We start from the raw sequence: 15,372 nt of genomic DNA on the forward strand, positions 1-15,372 counted from the left end.
TATCTCCATTCCAAATTTCAGCAAAATCCGTCTAGTAGTTTTTGCTTGAAAGAGTAACAAACATCCATCCATAGACACATACATCCAACAAACCAATTCAAATACTCTGTTTCGCTTCTAAAAAGCAGGAGTTGAGCTTTCTTCCTATGTACACTGAAATATCCAAGATTTCGGAACTAATTTGGTTAATGTTTTTTAATCGATAGAAAGTACAGAAACTAAAGACTTTGTAACATTGGATTCCAACTCCTCAATCTTGATGCTGCAGTGGACCTGACCACTAAAACTGATGGGGTTTAAGTTTCCTTTTCCTAAATTCGTCGCGAACGAAGTCACGGGTATTTGCCAGTTGGTAAATAAGAATAACAGATAATTGATACCAGATGAAGTATCAAGCCAAAAATAAGCCTAGGTAGAAAACCGTAATCTTTTGTTGTTCAGTATGGTTTAAAGTTTCATCTCAATTTATATGCAGACACATGCTGTTATTATAGCACGATGTAAAGTTCTACCAGCGCCACCTGTTGGTGACTTTCTGTTTCAATTGTGAACTTCGTCCGCGTGATTTAAGTTTTTTAAAACTCTTTTATTTTGCAGGATAAAAAGTAGTATAGTATGCCCGTCCTCAGGCTGAGATCTATAAATTGCACTTTGACTTTGCTCAGACAAAACGAGACAGATTTATGTGAGAGATATACCTCTGTCTCGTTTTAACTCTGTCTTAAGTCTAAGCAAAGTCAGAGTGCGCTATATAGATCTCACCCTCAGGATGCAAGTTCTCTCAGTTCTAAATTTAAATAGGTTAAGCGGACGGGCCTTTGGAATCCTCGTGGGAACTTTCCAGGATAAAAAGTAGCCTATGTCCGTCCCAACCTCGCCCGCGATGCAAGCTATCCTTTACTGAATTTCGGCGAAAACGATTAAACAAATGGAGCGAGAAAACCTAGCAGACAGATACATACTTTCACATTTTTAAGGTTAGGTTAGGTACCTCAAAAGGAAAAACGTAACCCTTATAGGATCACTTTGTTATCTGTCTGTTTGTCTGTCTGTCTATAAAAACCTATAGGGTACTTCCCGCTGACCTAGAATCATGAGATTGGCAGGTAGGCAGGTTTTATAGCACATGTAAAGGAAAAATCCGAAAACCGTGAATTAAGTTGGAGGTTTCACATTAAAAAAAAATGTGTTTCAATTTTCAAAGTAAGATAACTATACCAAGTGGGGTATCAAATAAAAGGGCTTTACATGCACATTCTAAAACATATATTTTTTTATGCATAATAGTTTTTGATTTATCGTACAAAATGTCGGAAAAAATACCCGAGTACCCTCGGTGCGCGAGTCTGACTCGCACTTGGCCGGTTTTTTGCATTTATAATATTAGAATGGAAGTATGAATCAGGTGTGATATTGTGAACAGTCACCTTTAGTAGTGAGCATAGGTTGCGCAAGCGCACGCAAGAGGAAACGCGTGATAGGAATCGATGCATAGGAATATCATACACACATCTTTACTTTATCTGTCTAAATAGGGCTGCAGTCAATAAAATTACACTAAAATTGTCTGACTGATAGACATTAAGACGATTCAATACATGTTTTTAGGTAGGTTTCCGTACCTCAAAAAGAAAAACTCGCGCACCGAGGGTTCGGTAGGTACTCGGGTATTTTTCCGACATTTTGCACGATAAATCAACTATTATGCATAAAAATAAATAAAAATCTGTTTTAGAATGTACTGGTACATGCCTTTTCATATGATACCCTGAAATGAATACTCACTAAGATATTCTATACCAAACTTTACTCTGAAAATTGTAAATACTGGTTATTTACATCTTTTTTTTGGTGATGTAACCACAAATTCACGGTTTTCGGATTTTTTCCTTTACTTGTGCTATAAAGACCTACCTATCTGCCTTTCATGATTCTAGGTCAACGGGAAGTACCCTATACACACAGGATGACAGACACGACAAACGGACAGACGACAGACAACAAAGTGATCCTATAAGGCTACCGTTTTTCCTTTTGAGATACAGAACCCGAAAAACGAACTCTCATAGGACCACTTTGTTGTCTGTCTGTCTGTCTATCTTATAGGGTACTTCCCGTTGACCTAAAAGTTAGATAGACCTTAAATATTTTGTACCGTTGACTACATTGTTAGTTGGAACAAGAGGTGACAGCCAATTATAGCCAAAGATAAAAGATAAGATTTATAATTAAGAAACCGTTAATCGATAATTATTATTTATGATAATATCGCTTCTAAAATCGACAAAAAGAAGAACCTACCTATTTACTTTGTTACTACGAGTACGTTGCATTTATTCTTTGTTTAAACAAGACATAAAAATACTTATTTTGAAATTCGCCATCTTGGTTTATTACGGTTCATGAGATACACCTCATTTAATGATAGACGGACAGACAGACAAATGGACAGCGGAGGTTTAGTAATAGGCATTGGCAGTTGGCACCCTTGAGGTACGAAACCTAAAAATGCTAAGAGGCTTATGTGCATACGCCATAATATTAGCAGCCCTATTAGTAACAAGGAAACATACGTCAGGTTGCGTCTGTTGACTTAAGAGGGCTCTCTCCGTCACTCGTTTCATACAATCGTAGTTCCAATTTCATTTGAATATTAAGCAACCAAAGTCCATAAAATTTTGCAGACATATTCTAGAAACTAATATCTGTGTCTGTAGTTTTAAAATTACAGGGGCTCAAAGATTTTTATGTGATTTTTAATACCGCGTAACTTTGAAACCGAATATTTTAACAGAAATCTGGAAAACCACAGACATAGATATTAGTTTCTAGAATATGTCTGCAAAATTTCATGGACTTTGGTTGCTTAATATTCAAATGAAATTGGAACTACGTTTGTATGAAACGAGTGACGGAGAGACCCCTCTTAACGGAGCGTGGCATTGTATGCCAGTCCACCTGGTTGACTCCACCAACGTATATGTGAGGTGACTCATCGAAATGGGCTCAGTAAATACCATAAAAGGCATAAGCTATGGTAAACATAAATAGGTAGCTGACGTTTTAACAGGGCTCTCTCCGTCACTTACTCCATACAATCGTAATCCCAATTTCATTTGAATATAAGCAACCAAAGTCCATGAAATTTTGCAGACATATTCTAGAAACTAATATCTGTGTCTGTGGTGTTTTAGATTTTTCAAAAAATATGCAGTTTTAAAATTACAGGGGTTCAAAGATTTGTATGTGAATTTTTAAGACCGCGTAACTTTGAAACCGAATATTTTAACGGAAATCTGGAAAACCACAGACATAGATATTAGTTCCCGGGACGTTTCTATAAAATTCCATTGAGTATGCTTGGTTAGTATTCCAATGAGAGACGAACTACGTTTGTATGGAGCGAGTGACGGAGAGTCTCCTCTGTGGCATGCAGCTCATAGAAGTATAAAAGTACTGCCCTACCCTAGTTGTAATAAATCAACACTTTCCATTATGACCTGCCAGAAAATAGATTCATAACCCGAAAAGTACATACTTAAGTGTCGGTAATTTGAGGTCATCTGGCGTGAGGTTTATACTTGATCGAGGGTCACGACTCACGATATGTCATGTCATGACTTCACTGATTTACATAACTTACTTCACTCCATACTTCATAGTTCATTACAACCTGTTCAATATTGCGTCACCATTCACTTGTATGAACTATTAGGTAATAGAATAGAATAGAATAGAATAGATTTTTATTCAAATAAACTTTTACAAGTGCTTTTGAATCGTCAAATAATTTACCACTGGTTCGGAATGCCGTTCCTACCTATTACGATTATTACGATTTTAGGGGTTGCGTACCTCAAAAGGAAAAACGGAATCCATATAGGATCACTTTGTTGTCTGTCTGGCTGTCCGTCTGTCGTGTCTGTCAAGAAAACCTGTAGGGTACTTCCCGTTGACCTTTTTTCATGGTTTTCGGATTTTTTTTTCTTTACTTGTGCTATAAGACCTACCTACCTGCCAAAGTTCATGGTTCTAGGTCAACGGGAAGTAGGTACCCTATAGGTTTTCTTGACAGACGGACAGACAACAAAGTGATCCTATAAGGGTTTATTTATTTATTTTATTTAAACAGCTTTAATAAATGATACAATTTTAGAAATGCAAAGGGCAAATCCTTATTCCTTTCGAGGTATGGAACCCTAAAATTTGAAATCGGCCCTGATTTGACGGAGTTAAGACTTGTAACATGGCAAAAACAATACGCTTCGAACTGAGAACCTCCTCTTTTTTTAAGTTAGTCAAAAATAGCCTCGCTCAATATCGCAACGCGACGTTATGACAGCTTTATGCAAAGAATACCCACGTAATGCAAACTGTTTCTCCCACACGATACCTTTTGTGGCGATAAATATATTATACTGGTATGAGGAAGAAAAAGGTACCTGAGTAGGTGATAAAATCCCTCTATACACTGTGACTGAATACACACACACACGCACACACGCACGCATGCACGCATGCACGCACGCCCGTCCGCCCGCCCGCCCGCCCGCCCGCACGCACGCACGCACACACACACACACACACACACACACAGGAATCAAAATGCATAAATGTTGAAGTGTGAAATAACACTTTTTAATTATTTTTTAGGGTTCCGTACCTCAAAAGGAAAAACGTAACCCTTATAGGATCACTTTGCTGTCTGTCTGTCTGTGAACACCTATTATGGTTCATGAGATACACGCTGACGGACAGATAGCAAGGGCTTAGAATCTAATAGAGTCCCGTTTACTCTACAACGGGACCCTAATAAAAAGACCTCAAACTTGTGTCGTCTCAATTAAACGTTTATAACTTTAATTTCCGCAGTGCAAAGGCAACCTACACTCAACTTTATAATCTTTTAACCATACAAATAATCATCTTATCTCCCCCCATTGTTAGTACATCTGGCTCCCAGATAATTGCAGTGTTCAGTCTTCAGACCTTATTTAACCCGGGTGTTAGATAGGGATCTAAATTGTAGGCCTTGTTGCGTCAAATACCTGCTTTTATACAAAGTTGGTTAACTTTTATAACACGTCTCAGGCCTGGTGTCCACTAGCAAAGACGGGCAGAAATGGCCAATTTCTAACTACATATTTTCTTGAAACTGTTTATTTTAAAATTATTAAAAATACCTACCTGCCAAATTTCATGGTTCTAGGTCAACTTATGGGATCACTTTGTTGTCTGTCTGTCTGTCGTCTGTCAAGAAACCTATAGGGTAGGTACTTCCCGTTGCCCTAGAATCATGAAATTTGGCTGGTAGGTAGGTATTATAGTACAAGTACAGGAATGCATCTGAAAACCCCGAATTTGTGATTACATGATTAAAAAAAAATATATAAATGTGTTTTAATTTTCAAAGTAAGGCCGATGAGGCCTACGTCTTGCCCACTAGGGCTTAGGGTGCCTTTCCACCAGAGATGTGCTATGCAGCTATGCTACGAAAATATGTGACCGTTTCCACCAATACTAAGCTATGTAGCTGTGCGAGGAGGATGCGCTATGAAGATGCGCCGCCGCAAAGTAGTTGCGCGAGAAAAATGCGCAGCTCGAGCTATGCGATGTATCTATAGTAGGGAAGCGGTGAGAGCGACGCGGTGAGAGAGTCGCTCACGCGTCCTGTCGTGCCTGCACATAGCTACACCACTCGCGACGGCCAATAGCACGCATCCATAGCACGCATGCATTGCAGGCATCCTTCCATAAAAAAAGCGTATCTTAGTTGAATCCGTTTCCATCAGTGCTAAGCTATGTGCACCAATGAATATGATTGGTGGATATCAAACGCATCCAGAGCAACGTAGCATAGCACATCTCTGATGGAAAAGCAGCCTTACACTTGTATACGGTAGACGGTATACATAATAGACAGGATTTAGAAACATTCAAGTAGGTATAATACAAGAAGTTTTATAAGGCGAAAGACTGGCGGCCTTTCGTTGGCCTTGCTGCTTATATAGGCGTGTAGGCGTTACCTATGAATACTAAACGTTCTACCTAAACTTATACCATTTCATAAGAATACCTACCTATTCATTTTATTTCATTCTACTTAGCCTGTTTTTAACCCCCGACCCAAAAAGAGGGGTTTTATAAGTTTGACGTGTGTATCTGTCTGTGGCATCGTAGCTCCTAAACTAATGAACCGATTTTAATTTAGTTTTTGTTGTTTGAAAGGTGGCTTGATCGAGAGTGTTCTTAGCTATAATCCAAGAAAATCGGTTCAGCCGTTTGAAAGTTATCAGCTCTTTTCTGATTACTGTAACCTTCACTTGTCGGGGGTGTTATAAATTTTTAATTTACACACTTTTACATGTACTTTTGAACCGTCCAATGTATCTACCACTGGTTCGGAATGCCTTTCTGAGAAGAACCAGTAAGAAACTCGGCGGTTGCTCATTTTAAAGATTTGATATACAATATTATGCCATGGCCATGTATAAAAGTAATAAATTGATGTTCCACGCATTGCTGGAGCGAGCTGCAGGCCAAATCCACGCTCTTTTATCATTCAACTAATCTTCGATTGTATAATATGCTTTTTCAGGAGCATAATTTTAATAGAATTTTAAAAGAATTTTAAAGAAAATCCAAAATTGATTGCGGGATTTTGTTATAAAAGATTATGGCTGGCTCATTTTTTACGCAACGGATCAGCCTGGCTGCCCAGCGCGAAAATGCAGTCAGTATTCTTTGTACCTACAGTAATTAGATATAAGCTTTAAGTTTTATTGCAACACTTCCAGTTTTAGCATTCATTAACCTACTTCCAAAAAAGGAGGAGGTTCTCAATTCGTCGGAATCTTTTTTTTTGAACTATCGGAATTCGCACAAGGGAACCGAAGCCCAAATTCAACCAGTCACTTATAAATTCACATCGCTCGTATCCGTTTCCTACGGTAGCTAGGGGAAGCCGGATATGACGTCATCTAACGTTCCGATCACTGATCATTGCCAATGATCCATAATAAAATTATTCCATCCATTCCATATATTATAGAAATCCATCCATCAATACTCCATTCTAATATTGAAATGCGAAAGTATGTCTGTCTGTCACCTATACCGGTTCAACTGCTGAACCGATCTTTAGATGGCGGAAAGATAGCTTAATGCGTTCCGAATGTTTTTTATTCCGGAAAATCAAAAGGAAACTACTGTTATTTCTCGGAGACAGTTATTTAGGATTCCGTACCTGCATGTTGAATAAGTGACCCTTTACCTATAAAGGTGCCCACGCACTTGAACTAAACTGCAGCTGAACTGCGCGTCGCGTCAGTGCCACGCACGATATTCTCTCCAGCCGCGACGCGCGTACGTGTCTGCCCGCCGTCTTTTTGTTTGTCTGTCAGCGGGCTGTATCTCATGAATCGTTATAGGGAGAGAGTTAGAGTACAATTAGAGTTAGAGAGAGTACAGTTTTACAGAGTGTGCATTTCTATTTCTAATAACAAATAATAACATTAGCCGCCATGCAAATTAAAAAATAATAATTAAAAAGTACATAGTGTTACATTTTGTATGATGATACGGAACCCTTGGCGTTTTCACTCGCTAGATTCTGCTCTGACGCACCTTATGGAAATCTTAGAACAGTGTCAAATAAACGTTGTGTTACACGATTTTTATCCTGATTTTGCTAACAGATGCAAACTACAGACATTTAATCGGCCGACTTTTTGTTCCAGGAGGACGGCACCGTGGAATACTTCAACAACATAATAGTGCAGCCACACTTGCGACTCGTCACCGGCCAGGGCAGAGGCTACCACGTACGCTGTCGCTACCGTAGACGTGACCTAACGTTATACCACATGCACCGACCGAGAGCCGACCGTCTTACAGCCAATAATGGGATTGACAAGTAAGGCTTAACCACACTCGCGTCATGTCTCCCGACAAAATGTCTAGTTAGCCTTTGAGTGCAATCTTAACTGCCCTCTTGCAGCCAACTGTCTATGCAGACCGTTTTAAATGATTTTATGATGATGAAGTTACCATTGGGTTCGAAATGCGATTCCTACCGAGACGTAGAATCTTTTAAAACGCAAGAAACTTTGCTCTTTTTCAAATATTAAAACTACAGTTAACGCAAACATTTAAACTACAGTTAAGCATAAAAAGGTTCGATTTGTGATAGAAGGCTAAGTAGATAGGTAATTAGGGCGGCCAGCAATGCGCGGGACCTTATACATACACATACATTATACATGGCATAATATTGTATATCAAAGCTTTGAAAAGAGTAACCGCCGAGTTTCTTGCTCATTCTTCTCGGTAGTAAAGGCATTCCGAACGAATTGTCGATTCAAAAGTACTTGTAAAAGTCTAATTGAATAAAAACATTTTGAATTTGAATTTGATCAACCTTTGACTCCATCCAAAATCCGTCCAGACAGAACCAGTTTAAAATATCGAATCTGATTTTTATTTCAAAACTACCGTTATCTTTCACGACACAAACTGATTGCTCTTAGTTATAAAAAGGCAAAAATACATAAAGAAAGTAATTAACTGAATAGGTTCGTCCATATATAAGCATTTTATCTGCCAAGCCGTCATCATAAATGTAAAAGATTAATTAAATATCCTTATAGGTAAAGTTAGTAATGTCTAATCGTCTGGTCACAACCTACCTATGCTAACAATTAAAGCCTTGGTCAACGACCCAAAGAATGACGTGTTTTAATTTTTGGATTCCGTACCTCAAAAGAAAAAAAGGAACTTATGTATATGTCTGTCTGTCCGTCTGTCGTGTCTATAGGAAAGAAAACCCTATAGGGTACTTCCTCCGCAGGAAGGCATTGCAACTAGACCGAAGCCTGCGCACAAGAAATGTACACCGTTTGCGCATAGTAGTAGAAGTAAATCCATACTAATATTATAAATGCGAAAGTGTGTATGTCTGTCTGTCTGCTACCTTTTCACGGCCCAACAGTTTAACCGATTCTGACGAGATTTCGTACAGGGTTAGCTTATATCCCGGGAACGGGCATAGGCTACTTTTTATCTCGGAAAATCAAAGAATTCCCACGGGATTCCCAAAAACCCATCCGCTTATTTCTTTCGATTAGTATTCGCATATTTATTTTGATCAATTAACTAAGGATCATAATATTAGTGTTAGTGTAAGTAAGCGGTGTTACCATTAGATTACAACATGCGGTTTATCAAGGGGCGGACCAACAAATTCCCGAAAGGCCGGCAGTTCCTCTGGTCTGGTACTACAAAAAGTTCATAGGCGGCGGTAATCACTTAACATCAGGCGACCCGCCTGCCAGTTTGCTCGATATTTGTATTCAAAAAAAATTGTTTGTCCATAGCGATGAGTATGACGAGGAATCAGGCCTGCTGCCATCTGTCACGATGAAGATATTCAAGGGGGACCCCGAAGATAAGCAGGTATAATAACTTTTCAGTTATAGTTTGTACTTGAGAAGGTTCATAGAATATTATGGAGAAGAATTTTGAGCTGACCACTTTACTAAGCCAGGGAAACCCGTTTTACGTGATTTAGGCCTAGCCCGCACAGCGATTTTAATCGTCGCTATTTTTAGGGTTCCCTACTTCAAAAGGAAAAACGGGACCCTTCTAGGATCACTTTGTTGTCTATCTGTCTGTCTGTCCGTCCGTCCGTCGTGTCTGTCAATAAAACCTATAGTGTACTTCCCGTTGACCTACAATCATGAAATTTGTCAGGCAGGTAGGTCTTATAGCACAAGTAAAGGAAAAAATTCGAAAACTGTAAATTTGTGGTTACATCACAAAAAAAATTTAAATGTGTTCATGAACAAATAAATAATTGGTATTTTCAATTTTCAAAGTAAGGTAATTCTATACTAAGTGGGGTATCTTGTGAAAGGGCTTTACCTGTACTTTCTAAAACAGATATTTATTTATTTTTATACATAATAGTTTTTGATTTATCGTGAAAATGTCGAAAAATACTCAGTACGGAACCCTCGGTGCGCGAGTCCGACTAGCACTTGGCCGGGTTTTTTTATTGCTGTCTAGCTTTTACAAAAACCTTTGGTTGCTATTGCAGGTGGCATCAAACGTGAAGATTGGCGACAGTCTAACCCTGGTGGTATCGTTGGAGAAACAGAGGCAGTACGGCCTGCTGGTGTCAGAGTGCTCAGTGAGAGATGGGCTGGGCTGGGCAGAGCAGAGTCTTATTGCTGATGATGGGTAGGTCATTTCAGAAAACTAACGCCCGTATTCACAAACGTTACTATGAGTCTCATAGACCATAGTGCGCTCTCGAATGGTCTGTGTCACGTCAATTTACAATGATCTGATTGGTGGATCCTGCACTATGCGTTCGAGCGCACTGTGAGATCTCATAGTGATGATTGTGAATACTCGTAATCGTACGTAAATACTCGTAGATACGAGTAGGTATTTACCCAAATATATGTATTACTAGCTGATGCCCGCGACTTCGCGTGGATATAGATTTTTTTAAATCCCGTGGGAACTCATTGGTTTTCCGGGATAAATGTAGCCTATGTGTTAATCCAGGGTATAATCTGTATCCATTCCAAATTTCAGCCTAATCCATCCGGTAGTTTTTGCGCGAAGAGTAACAAACATCCATACGTTCATACATACAAACTTTCACTTTTATAATATTAGTTAGTAGGATATAGCGGATATCTCAATAATTCGTAGTTCATTCCATAAAAAAAAATTATTTCGAAATTTCGCTCAAAAAAAATTTCGCTCGGAAATTCCCTACCCGCAGACCGTTAAAAAAATGTAAAGCTTGTACCGAACCAAAGTCCAAAGGAATATAAACACGCATGGCACAATAAACAAAATTGTAGGGTGAATGCTCCAACTTACGACCATTATATAGGTAATTTTTTTTTTCTCTGGGCGGGCCGTACTTAAGCGTTTGATTACTGTTGTGCGTACGTTGTTTCTACCCACCGATGTCTTCATTCCAGCCATCCAAGCTTGCTCCAGCAGCCGAGTTGGCCGCCCCCAGGTCGCCGAGTTGACATAGGTATTAAATAGTAGTTAAAATAAATTGTTTGTTTTCCCAGATGTCCTCTAGATGGAGAAATAATGGGCCTCTTCCAGTATTCTCGCGAAAAGCAAGAAGCACATGTTTCATTCCCGGCGCACAAGTTCCCCTACACGGCGAGTGTGTATTACACGTGCGAAGTCAAACTGTGTGATCTGAACCATCCCACGGACTGTGTGAGTATACCTACTACTTATTATTTTCACCGTACATATTACTTTTATGTCAAACTAGATGATGCCCGCGACTTCGTCCGTGTGGATTTCGTTTTTTTTATCCAGTGGGAACTCTTTAATTTTCCGGGATAAAAATTTAGGTACCCATCTTAATTTTTGGGACGCAAGCTATCTCTGTGCCTCATATAAGTCGGTTAGACAGTTGAGTCTTTGAGAATCCCGTGGGAACTCTTTGATTTGTCGGGATTAAAAGTAGCCTGTGTTCTTTCCCTAAGACGTAAGCTGAGTCTATACCAAATTTCATCAAAATCGGTTGAATTGTTGGACCGTGAAAAGTTAGCGGACAGACAGACACTGTTTCGCGTTTATAATATTAGTATGAATAGATCCTAAATAATAGGACCCAGATAATGGTATATTACTTATCCCATTTATTTGTGAAACATTTGCGATATTATAATCCCAAACAAAAACATTTCATGTGAATAATAAGGGCAAGTTCCTGTCAAAGAGTTTCGGCCATTAAAAGTACTGATATGAATTATGGCGAGTTCTTTGCTAGGTTCGGTCAAACTATTAGCAAGAGGCGTAGAGGCGATGGCCGTTGGAGCCGGAAAGTCCTAAGTGGAGACTGCGTTTAAGCAAGCGTAGTGTGGGACGCCCTCCAGCACGTTGGACCGACGATATAAAGCGGCTGGCGGGAAGTGGTTGGATGAGGAAGGCTGAGGACCGGGTGTGGTGGCGCGATATAGGGAAGGCCTATGTACAGCAGTGGACGTCCACAGGCTAATGATGATGATTATAATTTTAGGAGCCCTGTTCCCACAAGAAGAACCGCGTCCGTCGCGACTCGGACGACGGCGCGCCGGCCACCGTGGAGGTGTTCTCAGGCCTGTGGGTCAACGAGGCGGACTCGCCTGAGGCTGACGATGTTACATCGGAAAAGGTACGCCATTTCAAGATCAGCTTATGGCCGCGACTTCATCCGTGTAGACGGCACAAATTTCAAATCCCTTATTTTACCACCTTAAAGGGGTTCAATTTCCAAAAATCCTTTCTTAGTGGATGTATTTTAATTGCAATCTTAGTTTTCAAAACATTTGCTCATAAAGTGGCTTTAATTTCACCGCAATTAGGCACACACCTATAATCAAACTGTGACTTTTTCATTACTATTATTCACAAGTGAGTTATAAAGTTTTTCTTTAATTTTATTGGTTGAGTTCCTCGTTCTTAAAAAGTTTGCATACAAAAAAGATCGTGTTCAATAGTAGGTACAAATAAATTAATATACCTATTGTTTGCTCATTTTATGCAATTTCGTATTTAAATGGATAATTTCAACTTGTTATCATAATTTACCTAGTAGTTTCAACTGTGCGCTGCCTGATTTTCGAGGTTTCCACACGTGGTATAGTTAGGTAATAGGTATTATAAAGTCCACTTTACCAAAGTTTACCAAGTCTTGAGAAATAGAATTTTTTAGTTCGCTTGGCTCTTAAGAATCTAGCTTTTTGGGAGGCTGCGAAACTTGATTCGAGAATATGAGATGGTAAAGTTACTTGTCTAACTTTTTCGTTTCCGTACTACAACTAAATTTCCAAAAATAATTTTATTCTCTTTAATTACAGAAAGAAGACACGATTTGCATATCGCAGCGATACTTCGCGATCGGCATATGTATAGCGGGCGTTATTCTGATGATATGCGTCATCGCGGCCATTGCGTGCATACTCGCACGAAGACGGAACCCTAAGTCTTACTCAAGAACCGGCAGCTCCCTGTATAGTACACTTCCCTATACTAACACTGGTTACTCGCAAACGAGCTAAAATCCCTGTCTGTCAATAGGTACTTTTACCCTATGTGCGAAAGGGACACAAAATATTTAGTATGAAAAAAAGAGGGAGGGAAGATAGGGTAAGCAGCCCTACTTATGTCATTTAGATTTTAAGGTCAGCTGTCAAAGTGCGACTCGAATTCAAATTGGTTTTCAGGTACAACGAAATTAGTTTTTTTGAATATTGCGTTTTGTATGTATGTTTATTTGTGTGTGTGCTTTGCCATCATTTTTGTATGTGTGTATATGTGATTTTACTACGACTAAAATACAAAAGTAACAATGTAAGAGGAATTTATGAAATTCATTAAAAGGAGGGCAGAAAACCGCTAATCATATAATATTTTTATCTGTATTATCATACTTTAAATATAGAATGTTGCGTTTGGAAACCGCAACGATTCAGTCATTGTTTAGTCTAGGTAGGTACCGAATAAATTAATTTTAAGTAATAAAAAGCTATATTTATCTCATTTTTGTGATAATTTCGTGCATTATTATCCGTCCATGAATTATTATTTTAAGTTTTACTTTTACTACCTATTTTATTTTTATTGGAAGGTTGCCTTGCATTACGTAATATATTATTGTAGTTTATGTGGTATGAAAATTGTAGTCGATTACCTACTACAGTATTTGACTCAATACTTCTCACAATGTGATTTTGATTTTAGTTTAATTTTAAATGAAGACCTGCGATAACTATAATAACCTTATACTAAAACACATAATTTTATGATACAGGTTCAAATACCAATATTAAACTTTATAATAGTTAACGCTGGTCCATAGACTATTTTTCTCGGTGGTGGAATTTACTATATATCTATGGTTTAAAGATCCCTCTTAATGTATTCAGCATTAGATACAAAAACCTGTGATTTATAATATATGGTATTAAAACAAAAATATTTATATCATAAATATGATAGTCCACATACCTATAAATAAATAATTAGTCATTTATAATCTGTATGTTATAATATATACTTAATCTGTGACAATAATTAACTTCTTAATGGATGCCATATTGATTTTAAATTCCTAATATCTTAGTATATACTTAGCAAAGTTAATCCGTCCAATATAGGTGCTACTTTGTTGATAATTTAGCTATATTGTATCGCTTATTTTTGGCACAGACGCAGATAAAAAGATAGATGCTAGATAGATGTGGAGCAAATTGGTTCGAGTACGTAGGTTACCCTGGCAAATTGTCTATCTTTTTTTGACGTCTGTGATTTTTGCTTCCTATAATTTTTTATAACAACGAATTTTGATATGCGTTTCATACTTACCCCATTGTTTTTAGTTAACTGTATAAGTACTTACTAGTTTTTTTTTTGTTCTCAATGGGGTTCTGGAACCATATCGAAACGTTAAACCGTCAAAGGTTTTACTGTGTACGAATTTTTAACAAATATACTGACTTAAAATACATTTTGTTTTTATTTTACTGCCTAACCCATTTTACCGAACGACTAGTCTTAAAACTGGGTAGGTTACCCTATATTTCGCAGACTACAATTTTTATTTTGGCATAAGGCTGCTTTTCCATCAGAGATGAGCTGAGCTACGTTGCTATGGATGCGTTTGATATCCACCAATCATATTCATTGGTGCACAGCTTAGCACTGGTGGAAACGGATTCAACTTAGATATGTTTTTATATGGAAGGATGCGTGCTATGGGTGCCTGCTATGGGCCGTCGCGAGTGGTGTAGCTATGTGCAGGCACGGCAGTACGCGTGAGCGCCTCTCTCACCGCTTCCCTACTATCGATACATCGCATAGCTCGAGCTGCGCATCTTTCTCGCGCAGCTACTTTGCGGCGGCGCATCTTCATAGCGCATCTCCTCGCACAGCTACATAGCTTAGTATTGGTGGAAACGGTCACATATTTTCGTAGCGTAGATTTCCCATCTTCGTAGCATAGCTGCATAGCACATCTCTGGTGGAAAGGCACCCTAAATCTGGTACCTATTGCAAAAGTACAAACTACCGGATTTACCGATAAAACCAAGCATTTATCATGTGTTAATGATAAAAGTCCGAAATAGGCAACATCTAGCCAAGCGCGCTCCATCTTAGGCTGCATCATCACTTGCTAGCAGGTCTGATTGCAGCCAAGCGCTAGTCTATATAATTTTTTTTTTAAAGAGGGCGAAAGTTAAATAAAACTAGATATTTATTGTAATACATATGTCTTTTATTGCACTTAAACACAGGCAAAAAATACATAGAACACCTTCACAGACAATTATAATAAGACATTTA

The 15,372-nt window shown here is 38.6% G+C and overlaps 1 protein-coding gene across 1 annotated transcript in view; it reads left to right on the plus strand.

Moving 5' to 3' along the window:
* The window catches only part of LOC123879039, a 48,443-nt gene extending 33,909 nt beyond the window's left edge, over positions 1-14,534 (plus strand). The window contains exons 5-10 of the mRNA XM_045926543.1: positions 7,740-7,915; positions 9,375-9,453; positions 10,097-10,239; positions 11,100-11,256; positions 12,068-12,202; positions 12,888-14,534. Coding sequence (XP_045782499.1) covers positions 7,740-7,915; positions 9,375-9,453; positions 10,097-10,239; positions 11,100-11,256; positions 12,068-12,202; positions 12,888-13,088 — 891 coding nt within the window. The 3' untranslated portion in view covers positions 13,089-14,534. The remainder of the gene's footprint in view (positions 1-7,739; positions 7,916-9,374; positions 9,454-10,096; positions 10,240-11,099; positions 11,257-12,067; positions 12,203-12,887) is intronic.
* Positions 14,535-15,372: the final 838 nt, after the last annotated feature.

The sequence above is a fragment of the Maniola jurtina genome, chromosome 27 (genome assembly GCF_905333055.1).
Source record: "Maniola jurtina chromosome 27, ilManJurt1.1, whole genome shotgun sequence".
Lineage (NCBI taxonomy): Eukaryota > Metazoa > Arthropoda > Insecta > Lepidoptera > Nymphalidae > Maniola > Maniola jurtina.